Here is a 13,798-nt window from a genome sequence, read left to right as displayed (position 1 = left end):
GTGTTGGAGTGAGTCATAACAGCACACGCTTTCAGACAGTCTGTTCAGGAGGTCAGTGTTTGAAAAACCAAAAAGGAGAGAGAGAGAGAAGTTTAAAACCCCAGACCTGCAAACACCTGACCAATCAGTGTTTGACTGTCAGAATGTCTGTTTAAGACACAAGGTGATTCCACCATGGGAAACAGAGACACTCACATTTTTATCCAGTGCTACACCAAATGTTTCTGTTCCTTTCATAAATAGAAAGAGGGCTGAGCTCTGAGAGAGAAAGAGACTCAGATGGGGCTTGCCAGGACTGTTTGAAGTAAGGAAAGGGGTCACTGAGTCTTTTATCTGGGGGACGGGATGATTTGATGCTAGTAGACCTTTCAAGGGTCTTTTTTTAAAACACAGATAAGAGGATTGGCAAGTGGCTGCAGAGGAGCAGTCAAAACAAGCCCCGGGACAGAAAACCTCACCAGACACCAGACAGAACTGCCTTATTTTCAGCCCTCGAAACCTTATTTCTGAATCATTGTGTTCAGCCTGTGTCCTGATATCTTTTTTGTGTCAAGTGTCCAAGTGTTGTCCAGAATCTGAGAGTGAGCATGCTCTTCTTTATTGGTCATCATCTAAAATATGCCTCTCCATTAAAGGAAGAGCCCATTAGCTTTCAGAGGACTAATCATTGAAGAATGCTCTATCAGCAGGCACTATCAGCAGGTCCTCTAGTAGAGGAAGGGTGATGTCTCTCGACTTTAAAATGGATCCCAAAGACAAGAGAGAAGTGAGCGCGCCAAGTGACTCGTGTCAAGTGGACATCCTTATCTATGAAAGATGGGATGGCTCTCACTTGCAATGGCTCCACTGCTCTCAAGGCAGCCAAGCAGGGCTGGCAAACACTCAGGCAGAGAGGAGGTCTCCTGCCGCCTTCAGCTGGGAAGGGTCGGTGCTCTGAATTTTGAAAACCCTTCTGATTCAGAAATGAGAATTATAATTTGCTAGAACTAAGAAAAACTCAGTAAGAAATGTAGATTAGGAGGATAGTGTTCAGGTCTTCTGCAGGTTGGTTTAAGGTGTCAGCGAGTCCAGCAGTTTAGGAGGAGCAGTGGATCGATCCAGAGCAGACTGCTCTACTCCAGACAGCTTGTCCCTCCTCGAGGCAGCCAGCAGCCACAGGCCACCATGACGGAGTGGACCCTGCTAAAACGTCTCCTGGATGCTGTCCACCAGCACTCCACCATGATTGGTCGCCTGTGGCTCACCGTCATGGTCATCTTCCGGTTGCTCATTGTGGCCGTTGCAACCGAGGACGTGTACACTGATGAGCAAGAGATGTTTGTGTGCAACACCATGCAGCCTGGATGCTCCACGGTCTGCTACGACGCATTCGCGCCCATCTCGCAACCTCGCTTCTGGGTGTTCCATATCATCAGCGTCTCCACGCCATCCCTCTGCTTCATCATCTACACGTGGCACAATTTGTCCAAGCTGCCCCACAACACCACCCAGAGGAAAGGGCAAGGACTGGGGGATATCCCAGGGCAGGGAGGCCCAGACGTGGGGTGTGACAGTGGACGGGAGGCATTCGATCGAAGCTGCGACTCAGACAGCTGCTCCATCCGCTCCCATAAGCATTTAGGTCACAGCCTGGCAGATGTGCTTGAGGGCATCAACACCCAGAGTCTCCAGAGAGGAGACCCCAAGAACATAGCGTCCTTAAACCAGGATCAAGCTTGCCCCTTCAGGGAGGGGACTGCAGAGGGTCACGTGGTCTCTGGAGGGGTTCTGTCCAAATGTTACGTCTTCCACGTGTGTTTACGTGCTGTCCTGGAGGTGGGCTTTGTCCTGGCCCAATGGAAGCTGTTTGGCTTCCAGGTGCCTGTCCATTTCCTTTGCACCTCAGCCCCCTGTAGCCAGCCAGTGGACTGCTACGTCTCCAGGCCCACAGAGAAAACTATCTTCCTGTGCTTCATGTTTTGCGTTGGGGTTTTCTGTATCCTTCTCAACCTGCTGGAGCTTAACCACCTGGGCTGGAAGAAGATCAGGCAGGTGGTGAAGCTGAGGGAGAGGGCATCGTGGGGAGGTTGCCCAGGAATGAGGGGGGGGTATGACACCTTCCCTTCAGACCCAGACAGCCCCTCTCTCACATCCTCTTTAGGCTTCAGGGACGTGACTAGCACCACCTCCCTGCCCACTTTGGACCTGGTGGTGGGTCACCAGCCAGACTGGACTTGTGCTGCAAACTGTGGCAGCATGAGGGAGCCTGAGGAGGTCAGAGAGACTAGACTGGAGCAACCAAAGAGACAGGGGTCCCATAAAGGAGAAAGGCAGCCTCTGAAGAGTAAGAGGGACATCAGAGGGTCCAAGCAGAGGAGTGCTCAGGTCTGGATATAGTCTATGACCTGGGGGAAGTGGGTTTCTGCCAGTATTTGTCTGGACCCATGGATCCCACTTTGGATTTTAAAGAGTCCTTAAAAAAAGAAATCAATTGTTTAAACAGATGGTTCACCCAAATTTCAACAAAACATACCTCTATCTGAATGTAGCCTATCAGATCAGATATGTACAGCTGAGGTAAATGGGATTTGTGATGTTCACTACACAGACAAATGACAATTCAACAGAAACATGCCTTTATTATCTGATTAACAGGACTGTGTTTTCAACAGTTTTATAGAGGCTATTTCTTCAGCACAGAGATTTTCTAATGAAAACTGCTCACAGAAGAATGTGTATTATCCAGAACCTGGACATTTTCTTAGGGGAAATACGATACTATGGTACTGATGGAATGATTTTTTGCACCACAAAGTAAATTCCACCTCCAGTTTACTGGCATGGAGGCAGAAATCTCTAAGACAGATGTCTCAAAACCCAAATACATAAACCAAAAACCCTCTGCATGGTGACACACAACAAGAGGTAAGGGAGAAAATACACTCAGTTAACACGTGTTTTAGTTCTGCCTATAGTTACAGCTAATACAGCCCTATCCAGAGTCAGTCCTTCATGTTTATGATGTCCAGTTTGTGCTCAGACTCTTAAACAGAAGTGTGTTGATTCAGCTTTATGGTCACTGTGGAGGCTGGAGTTTGTGTCGTTGTTGGATTATATGGCTTTACACTGGCATGTTTCTAATATTCTGTCCACACTTTTTACAGTATATAAGTGAGTGAGTGTGGACCGGGTTGTCCAGTGGCCTGCTGGTTAAAATGAATTCCATATAACTGGTTTCATTCTGGTGGGGGATGTTTGTGGAATATTATATCTCCATCCTGTATTTCCTGTCTGTATCTCTGCTGACACTATCAGGATAAGGAAAAAAAATCTACAAAAAGAGGGTGGACTAAATATTTAAAAAACCTCTCAATATACTGGAATACAGCAAAAACACAAACTACAGCATCTAAAATGACCACCAATCTCTCTAATACAATTTCAACAAAAACTGAATAGTAGAACCCTCATGAAGGTAGAGTGGTTTGTGCCTGAAGACATTCAAATGTGTGATTTTACGTGTTTAAATATTCACTGATGAGGGGGTTTTCATTCAAGGCAGTAATCCCCACAGTTCTTTCTTTTTGTGATCTCTCAAAAAAAATTATTATTATTATTAACTTGTTTCCCATCATCACAGGTTGCATGAGTTGTGGGCGGTTGACTCATTTTCAGACTCTTTCAATTGAACAGTTTTCAGATATAAAGTTATTAATCCACAGAAAGAAAGGGGCAAACATCTGAGGAAATAAACATGGTTCTGTATGGGAGAGCTTTGTTCTTTTTGTTTTTGTACACAAGCAACAGTCTCAAGATCATTAGATTAATCTGACGACCACTAATCTGAGGTAAATTATATAGCCAAAAGTATGTGGACACCATGTAACATGAGCATTAATTTTATTGGTTAATGATGGACATGAATCTGCTGCTGCATCAGCTGCCGTGCTTCCGGTTTCAGTCTTTCCACCAGATGTTGGTGGACCTATCACTCACCATTGGTGAGGGCCAGGACTGATGCTGGGTGGTAAGGCCAGGTTAAGCTGTATGATGATGGGGTTGATCTCAGGGATTGGTGCAGACCAGTCAAGTTCTTAGACATCAAACTGAAACCATTTCTTTATGGAGCTGCTTTTGTGCATGAGGACACTGTTTTGTTCAAACAGGAAGGGACAAACAACTGTTGACACAAAAGTCAGAAGCACCCTATTACTACCGCTGTGTGCTGTAGTATTGCTGTAATGTGGGATTTTCTCTTCACATGCACATATAGGTAGACAAATGTGTCCACATAATTTTGGCCATATGGTGGAATTTGCAGATCAAGATGCACACAAACAAAGAACACGTGACCGGTGGCTGAATATTTGCTTGTCATTTATTTACGCAATATATTTATTCATATATTCATTTACAACATCTATAAAACACCTTTTGCATAAATTATGCTACTGAAAAAATAAAACAGAACTGCGCAGCCATTTTCCTTTGCCTAGAAGTTGGTTGTAAAATGAATACTGAGGAGAGACGTTTGTAGACTGCAAAGGCAAAACAGAGGTAAAGTGTTGACAGATCTTGTTTTAGTGTATCGACGAGTCATTCATACAGTGGAGGCAACTGCAAAGAAAAACATAAACAGTTTAAAATCGGCTCTTCTTGCATTCAGTCTTAAATCTTGGAACAAAGTCAAACACTTTGGAAAAGGAGTTAGTGTGGATGGTTCCACTTGTTTCATAAGAACTGCATTTATAGGACGACTTCTTAAACCATGTTGCAGTCCTCTAAAGAAGAAGATTTAAAAAAAAAAAGTATTGTGGAGACTGAATGCAGGATCAAACCACCTGACGAGCGCCCTCTCTGGGACATGTTGTGTTGCAGATGGCACCGTGTGCTAAGAGCTCCCCAGTATCCAAAACTCCATGATAACAATCTTAAGAAAGAAAAAAAAAAAAAAAATCATTGCATCATGCAACATGTTGAACATCTAAGCAATCGCAAGCTAACAGTAAGTATCCAATACATTTTATTTATTTTCGCTCTGTTGAATATAAAGTCGAGTTGGTCCACATACGATAAAAGATGAAATCTATACCATGTAGAATAAGAACGTAGTCCGTCGAGCACATACTGGGACGAACACCCAACCCTGAGTTTAGGTCGGGGGTTTTCACATAATAAAGTAAATCAGTAAATCTTTGTGGGTAACAAAAAAACTAAGGAAATGCACACAGGTCTGGAGGGAAAAAAAAAACAACTTTGTGGAGTTGTTATGAGAATACCTGTGAGTACCGTAAATTCTCAAATAAAAGGTGGTGTTCAAATAATAGATGAATAGATGAAGGTTGGTCACTAATAAAAGCAGTGAAACCTTTCCACAGAGATAAATCCATGAGTGATCTCACACTCAAGCACTCTGCTGAAACTCAATTCAAAATACTACAATACCCATGAGCCTTGGCTGCTGCTGCTACTGAGAGGTAGTCCATCAGAGGAGTGAATGAGAGCTGTAGTAAATTTCGAAAATTGATGAATTGACCCCAAACTGAATGGGGTCAATGGAAGAATGAAGTGATTTAAACTGCACACTGATTTCAATGTGAAACCACTGCACAGAGAACTGCAGAGCAGAATCAAACGGAATAAATCAGTGAAGGAAAACAGCAGAGTGGTGAGTGCTGACTCCACTTTGGTGCTGTGCTGTGGAAGTCCACAGGTGAACATAGAGCAAGCTTTGAATCTGGAATCAGCAAACTGGGGCAGATCAGACAAAAAGGAGGCTTCTTACTAAAATCTGACCAAACACACCTATGAAACAAAGCTTTAAATAAAAAGCTGGTTTGCTCTGCAGTTACGGTAAATAAAAGCCTCTTCCCTCTCTTTGAGAATTTACGGTAATTCACCTCTTGCACCCTCCTGTCATACATCTATAGTCAGGAGAGATGACTGCTGGTTATCAGGCTGTTTAACCTACTCACACCATGATGGGACTTCCTAAATAAACAGGTTTATCAGCACGGCCACACAGAAACTGCTGACCTTCACTTATCTACGGCTTATCACTAGCTAATAAGACAGCTGGAATGAGTTTCACAAGGTAACAGACTCTACGTCTGACTCAAGATGTGATACATCCATTTTTTTTCAATCTACGTCATAATAATGGAGATAGTGGATTCTTTACAGCGTACGAAGAACATCTGTGATTAGATAAATCTAAGTATCTACCATTCTGACTTCACGTCTATATCTGATATGGTAGTGATTCTAACCCCGCTGTGAGTAACACAAAGTGCAAACGCTGAGTATGTGGAAAAGAAAAAAATTAACAACAACAACAACAATGAAAAAAAGGTGCATGTCCATAAACATGTGGTAGGTAGATTCTAAAGCTTCAGTGCAATACAGACGACATTTCAAAAAGCACTTTCATATGGTTTCAGTGTGACAAGGCATTCATCCCTATGATGTCCTCACATTAAGTCACAATACATCTGTGTGTAAACAGAGAGAGAGAGAGAGAGAGGGAGAGAGAGAGAGAGAGAGAGAGAGAGAGACATTCAGAGAGACGGAGCTGACTTCAGGTCCTCACAGACCTAAACGTGTGTTCTGGGCGACACGTAAGAGCACAGCAGGCAAACAGGCAGAGTCAATCACAACACAAATCCAGGCCCAGTCTAACAGAGCACTAATATACATCACATACTGTCTGCCACGATCCCAGTGGAATGTGAGGCTCTGTGAGTCAGGTGTGATCACTGTCCGAGGGCCGTGGCTTCTAATGTTCCCAAAATATTCAAAACACGTAATAGAAATGCTTTGTGTGGAAAGCTAAAGCTAAAACACTGATCAAAAGTTCACAGCATAAAGGATAATTCTGCTTTAGAACAACGTCAGTGTTAAACTTGGCTTGTTACGCTGTAGTCACCAAAATAACTGCTGAGATCTGGGAACACGGTAATGATACTGCAACCAAGTCCCATGTCAAGAAACAGCTGACGGAGCAGAATATTTGGAGTTAAACTGAAAATGTACACACCTGAGATTACACAGGAAAACTGTGTGAGCGTGCCTATGGCAAGATACAGTAGGTCAAAATGAAATAAGGACGTCTGTCTGTAAACTGGGATGCATGTTTGGGTAATAATTTTACCTTTTGCCTTCATTTTCTCTACCAAAAATATGTTTGGCCAACCTGGGTGTTTGTCTAAAGCAACATTAATCAAGTTTTATTACAGTGGCTTTATCAGAAGCTTTTCACTGTAACAGCTGCTGCTGCTGCTGCTGCTGGAGACAAGCCGATGAGAGCTGAGAGACTCAACCAAAAATAGTAAAGTTGTTGGCTGTAAAACCAAAACAATGAAGCTAGTCTAACGTTTTACAGAGCTGCGGGGAACTGCAGACGGTGACTGGTCATAATTCTCTGTAAATTAAAAGTAGTCATTCGACCAACTGTTGATCCAAAATGTTGACTAGTGCAGCTTTAAAACCCGTCTAACTGTCTGCTTGTTCTCTTGATGCATGTTTTTAAGCAATGTCCCCATGTCCCTGATCTCAGCAGCTAACTTAATGAGTGTGAGTTCATTAGCCACATGATGGTAAACATATGAAAACAAGAACCTAGCTGTAATAAAGAGGAATTATCCTTGAACTCTGGGAAGACCTCACAAGGCAACATAAACACTTATACACCGTTTTCCATAAAGTGGGAATAAAATATATTTGACCTCTTCTCATGAAATGATTGTGGCAATGTGATTTGTTCTTGATAAAGTGTATATCTTCTCAAAACTTTATTGATCAATCTCTCCCAATGTGATTACTGATGTGTATAAATAGGAATAAAAAGAGGAGGGTGTCTGAAAACAAAATTATTCCAACTTTATGGGCAACAGTGTAGAAATGAGGCTTGTGTTTGGATGATAACACCATTAAAATGCTTTAAAAAAAATACAAAACACAAAATCAGTGGACTACAGGACCACTGGGGTCTTCTTGTGAAGCAGTGGGTGAGAAGATGTGGTAGGCCTTAAGCTCACCACGTCTTGTCTTCTCTTCAAGGTCTGGTTCAACCAAATTAAAAGAAATCCTATTTTCTTAGTCACCTTGAGAATGTTTGCATTTCTTTTAACTGTCTTTAAATGGGGTGAGCACCATGAAATGAAACTCCACTCTCCTCCACTGTATTTGGGAGGAGGCAGAAACCTCAGAGACAAACAATCTGGAACAAATAAAACCTAAACTACCTGCAGGGTTAGATGACGGGGGCCAATCTGGGTGACATCAAGCTGATCATTTAGAGCCAGATCCATGTGACTGTTCGCTTCTTGGCGAGCTAAGTGAGAGTTCCACGGCAGTTCAAGTCATCACGAGGGGATTCGTGATGTAAACACAAACCCTCTGACAAAATAAAAAAAAAAATTGTCTGTCATGTTCCTAATGTGACTATAACGCAAAGAAAAGCACATCATTTGATTGTAGTGGTCTAACAATGCAGTCATGGTGTCCCATGGTGCACTTCAAGCAAAGGTAAGGAGCCTCAGTTTATGGTGAGGGAGGGCAAAGGCAGGCAGACATCTCAAAGAGACACACTTCTATAAGGATAAACAGGAAGCAGCCTGATTCGAGGGGCTGATGGGATGGTGTGGAGAGTTTAACGACTGCTTGACATTTTCACCTCGGTCAGACCCAAAGGACACAAAGGATCCAAGGAGGCGGACTGTCACATTTAATGGCTTGGATTTCAGTTGGTTTCAGGTTCATAAATATCAACAGAAACAAATCAACGACGTCTGATCTTGAGTCGGCTTGGGACAGCTTCAGGCGGAGCAGGCCCCCCGGATGTTTTCAGCCCCCCCCCGCCCCGAGTCGAGCTGAGGACAGAGGCTGAGCAGGATGAGGCAGGAAGGAGTCTGTGGAGGACTCTGGGGTGCCGGTCTTCACTGAGGCAGGGGGACGAGGACCTCTACGTAGTTGATGGGGAAGAAGCCGGATTCGCCGTTGATCATGCCCTCATACCAGTTCTCGTCTATCTGGTTGGTGAGGATGATGATGTCGCCCTTTTTGAAGCCCAGCTCGCCCTCATTCTCTGGCTCAAAGTCATAGAGGGAGCGACAGCACGGCTGGTCCAACACCTCCGACTCTGCACCAAACACAGGTAAGAGGAACCCAAATACAAATACTCATCACCATGACAACTGTGCAACTGTTACACTGATGAAGACCCTGAGATGTGGTCTTCATCTGGTCTGAGGAGATCTGAGGAGGAGTTAAAACCAGCGGCACTTCTCCTTCCAACTCATTATCGAACGTGTTGCTGGTTAAAAATTCTGTCAGTGAAATGTTTTCAGGACTGATGCACAGGAAGTGTTACTCACGGTGAAGATGGCCATTGGTAGTGGGGCTCTCAGGCCATGACAGTGGGACAGAGGTTATATGATCAGCTGGGTGAGATGCAAAGACAAATGGAGATGGCGCTGAGCACAAGACAACACAAAACAAAGTACACACTCAGTTTAGGATGAAGAAATGTTGCCCCTTATTATCCACAGCATACAACTCCCTCACTGCATGTACACTGGCTGTGTCTGACTTTTACCAGCAGAGGGCAGCAGTGTTTTCTCTGCCACAGACATGGAGTGGATGTGAGCTTGTTTTTCACCTGTGCAACATGTGCTCAGTGGCGTTGTACTGTAACTGCACTGACTTTGCTTTAGAGTCATTCAAACATACATTTTGACACATTACACTACATGATAACACAACAATAACAGATTTAAGCCCTAAACCAATCAGGAAGACGAGGACAGACTTAAAAGAACAGAGCCAGTTCTCAGAGGGACAACAGAGCTTTAAAGGGGCAGACGACACACCCTCAGTGTGTTACACAGGCTTCCTGTTTTAAATTACTACTCTCCATCCCTTTGACATGACATGTGACTCCAGTGTCTCAGAGGACATTATACAACAATGTCTGAGAGAGGACTGTCTGGTAAAGAGGTCAAATCAGCCCATTAATGTAGTTCCAGGGCCCAGAATAAAACTGAGAGTTTAACCAATAATAATATAATAATACAATAATTCCTGAGCCATATTATCATTTTTTCAAACAAATAAGAAATTATACTTAAAACTGTTCACATCATTACAATGGGGGGGGTATCAATGATGACAAGTGGGCTGGATCTAATCTCAACAGACAGACAGACAGACTTGCTGCTTTTTCTGACTCCACTTGAAGAACAAAGTGAGAGAAACAAACAAACAAACTCCGAAGATCAGATATGGAAGTGAACCACAAACCAGTGGTTGTGCTCTCACAATATATGTTGGGCGCCCACATATGTGCACACTCTCAGATCTGTACCTATAGATTGATTACAGCTTCAGTTTTTGTCTTAAGCTCACTGAGCTCACATGGTTTGTCAGGACACTGGTGCATGGGGAGCAAGTGAGATGCACATTTGGTGAGGGAAGGGAAATACAGTTAGTGCATTCTTTGTTGAGTTTACACATGATCCAGCCACATTAGATCTGGATACGAGAGACATCAATGCCAGTTGGAGGGGAGAACATATAATGTAATATAAAAGCTCCTAAGATAAAGCCCTCAACAGGATGAGAACCTTACACCTGAACACTGGATAAATGAATACCTACTTTTCCCATTGACTGTGTGGTTGATCTGGATATCTGTAAGGAATAATAGAAAAAAAAAGTATAGACTACAACTCAAAGCAAACAATGAAGATGGTGCAGACAGAGAAAATTACAGAAAAAAAAGAAAAAAAACACAGAGAACATGAAGACAGATGTGTGGCAGCTGTACCGGTGGATCTGACTGAGGAGCTGTAGGACAGGCCGTTGTGCTGATTGTTGTCCAGAGTTTCGATGCTGCTCCTGATGGACTTTGGTTTGAATTCTCTCTTGGGCCGGCTGCTGGCTGTGGATATCCTGGGATGAGAAGATAGCAGAGTGAAAAAAAAAAAAAAAAGAGATGCGGTACTGTGTCCTTAGAACTTGTGAACCTAATCACACTGGGTGAAAAACAAACTACTGTGGGTTACTGATGTCTCTGACATCTCTGTAATATGAGCTGTCTTTACCAAAAGCTGAAACAAAAAGGACACCCTTGAGACTGCAGACGCTGCTTAGCCCTTTGACATTTATTTCAAATAAACCACAGATGTTTCATCACTCAGCAGACGTGTGTTCCCAGGAGAAGACACTGTTTTGAACTGAACAGTAAATGTAGAAGCTCCGTGGATGTGGCTAACAATTCGGTCTCCTTTAAACAGGGGTGCTCTACATTCACACATCAGTTTGGGATATTTTCAGTCGCTGCACTGTGACTCTTGTCATCTGTTACATAAGAGTAAATGTGCCATGGCTGGAAGATCACTGGCTCTGAAGGCCGTGCTGTGCTGATCTTGCACTGTCACATCTCCAGCTGTGGATGGAAACTCTTTACCTCAGCAGCAGCTGTGAGAATCAAAGGACTGAGATGTTCAGATGCAGCAGAATCTCACTATTTATAGTCTAATTCACAGTAATGGCTGTTCTCAGGTCAGTCCTACATGGTGATACATTTATCCTGTAAATAACACAAACAGCAGCACTGTCAGTGTGTTTGTCAGTGTGTCTTCACTACACTTCTAACATGTGTGAGACACATCCTGTGAGACACAAACCACAAACCTGTGGCATCGTCCAGCACATTAATTCAAGAACACAGACGCTCTCGGTTTCTAAATAAGACTGCTCACACTGAGGTCTGTGGGAAGTTTCAGCATCAGTGTGGTGTCCCAGGCACTCTGAGTTAAAATGAGTTTTGGAACAGCAGACAGACAGCGGCTGAGACCGAGGACGAACGCTGCAGATGTAATTACTGACAAGCACAACAGATCGCCTTCCTCACCTCTTCTGCAGCTTCCCGCTGAGCTCCTCCAGGATCGTACAGGACTCCCGGTGGTACTCTAAGGCTGCCTCAATCAGTGCTGACAGCTGGCTCACCTGCTCCACCTGTTGGACATGCCCCGCAAGCATGTGGGCACGCACACACACACACGTTAACTTAATAACTTATTATTAAGTATTAAGTAGCGATCTGACTTTGCATTTACTAAATGCCAGCACATTTTTAAATCTTGTCTGAGTCTGTATTTATCTATGATCTATGTGTGTGTGTGTGTGTGTGTGTGTATTTATGATATAATGTTGGACAGTTTTAAATGACTGCCTGCTGCTGTGCAGGATCCTGAGATTCTCTAACTCATCTCTAGTAATAAGTGGACATATTTAAAAGGCCAGTGTCCTCATTGGTTAAAACTCCCCTGTTGGTCCATTCTTTATTTAGTTAAGTTCCATCCTGTCTTACATCATTCTCCAGGAAGTTGAACATGCTCCTCTCAGCCAGCTCTTTGCTCTCCTCAAACTTCTCCACAGCCTGCCGGATCTCCTCATCTGGGATTTTCCCCTGACGCTTCTTCTTATAGTCAAAGTCTAGCCGGCGGCCCTCCAGCTTCTTCAGGTGGTGCTGAAAACACAAACAGGAACATGTCAATATCTTCTTCTATTACACACTATTACAGCAACTATACTGTACACATCATGCACATGCAGCATGTAGGGGAAGATTACTGGAGTTTCTCTTCCAGAGCCGCTGCAGGAGCAGAGCTCTGAACATCGCTAAGGACTCCTCACACCCTCTCCACAGATTTTTTGAACTGTTGCCTTTGGGCAAAAGCATAAAAGGCAGAACCTCCAGACTCATCAACAGCTTCCTACCACAAGCTGTTAGGGTACTGAACTGCTGAATCACAGACATATCCACCATTACTAACCCAGAGACAGCTTAAATGGGTGTTTTACCCCAGCACTGGCCACTTTAATGCTCAGCACTGGCACTGTAATGACAGTCTGCTGCTATGGACATTTACTGACAATCATGCACAATGGGTGTCTTGCAATGTGTTTGGGGAGGTGTGTGGGGAGCTGTGGTGGGTGGGGGGTGGGGTCTTAGGGGTGGAGGGTCAGGGGGAGGGGGGCTGTTTGCAGGGGTTTGAGTGTGTTTGAGTTTTTATTATTACAATTTTTTTTTCTTTTTTTACCTTGGCTCTCCTGACCCCAGAAAACGCTGTCTCATTTTGTCTGCACTGCAGTTGTATGTACAGCAAAGTGACAGTAAAGCCTGATTTGATTTGATTTGAACTGCACTTTGATGTATATTCTCACTTGTTTTGAAATTAACATATTAACTGATGTCATTCACTGCCGTATGTGCTCTCTGTGTGTTATTATACACAGATTGTGTTGATTACAAAACATTGTATCATTGAACGTATTTTCATCACACAAAATCCAGCAGGGGCGGCCGTGGTGCAGATCTACCTCAGCTCCCCGGCTCCTTCTAGGGAAGCTGCCACAGCATCTCTAGTGCATGTGAATGCTTGTGTGTGTTTCGTTCACTTTGTGTGGGTAAAATGCAGAGAGTAATTAACCCAGGAGGGATCAATTAAGTATAAACTTAAAGGTATTTTATTCTGAGGCTGACATTAAGTTTATGAATTCAAGTACAGTACAATATGTATGAATATGAAGTACAATATGAAATTATGCAGGTAACCATTATAGATGATCCAACATGCTGAGTCAGTGATGGGACCTGTAGTTAACCTGTAGCACATCAGTTATGGGTGAGTTTTTTTGTTACTGTCATTATAAAAAATTCTGTGGAATTCTGGGAAGACACTGAATTTTTTAATACCAGAGCAGTTCCTGGCCTCATGTTAGCTCCCATAAAAAATGACTCCACACAATTCAG

The 13,798-nt window shown here is 43.4% G+C and overlaps 2 protein-coding genes across 3 annotated transcripts in view; one reads left to right on the top strand and one right to left on the bottom strand.

Annotated features, from left to right (window-relative positions):
• Positions 1-1,164: 1,164 nt before the first annotated feature.
• Positions 1,165-2,376, top strand: gjd6 (gap junction protein delta 6). Its single transcript, XM_041039263.1, has one exon. It carries the CDS (start codon positions 1,165-1,167, stop codon positions 2,374-2,376), a length of 1,212 nt encoding a protein of 403 aa, XP_040895197.1.
• A 1,963-nt stretch (positions 2,377-4,339) lies between these two features.
• sh3gl3a (SH3-domain GRB2-like 3a) overlaps positions 4,340-13,798 on the bottom strand; it is a 30,468-nt gene continuing 21,009 nt past the window's right edge. The window contains exons 6-11 of one of the 2 annotated variants that reach the window (XM_041035145.1): positions 12,353-12,511; positions 11,894-11,997; positions 10,805-10,929; positions 10,636-10,668; positions 9,354-9,452; positions 4,340-9,118 (exon numbers count right to left, since the gene is read on the bottom strand). In XM_041035145.1, coding sequence (XP_040891079.1) covers positions 8,916-9,118; positions 9,354-9,452; positions 10,636-10,668; positions 10,805-10,929; positions 11,894-11,997; positions 12,353-12,511 — 723 coding nt within the window. In that variant the 3' untranslated portion in view covers positions 4,340-8,915. The remainder of the gene's footprint in view (positions 9,119-9,353; positions 9,453-10,635; positions 10,669-10,804; positions 10,930-11,893; positions 11,998-12,352; positions 12,512-13,798) is intronic. The other variant, XM_041035152.1, reaches the window with a different exon arrangement.

Source organism: Toxotes jaculatrix, chromosome 1 (assembly GCF_017976425.1).
Source record: "Toxotes jaculatrix isolate fToxJac2 chromosome 1, fToxJac2.pri, whole genome shotgun sequence".
NCBI lineage: Eukaryota > Metazoa > Chordata > Actinopteri > Toxotidae > Toxotes > Toxotes jaculatrix.
This window is presented reverse-complemented; position numbering and strand designations above follow the sequence as displayed.

What these genes read in the sequence shown, in the direction of transcription:
- gjd6 (XM_041039263.1), top strand. Translation starts at nt 1,165, where the DNA reads ATGACGGAGTGGACCCTGCTAAAACGTCTCCTGGATGCTGTCCACCAG.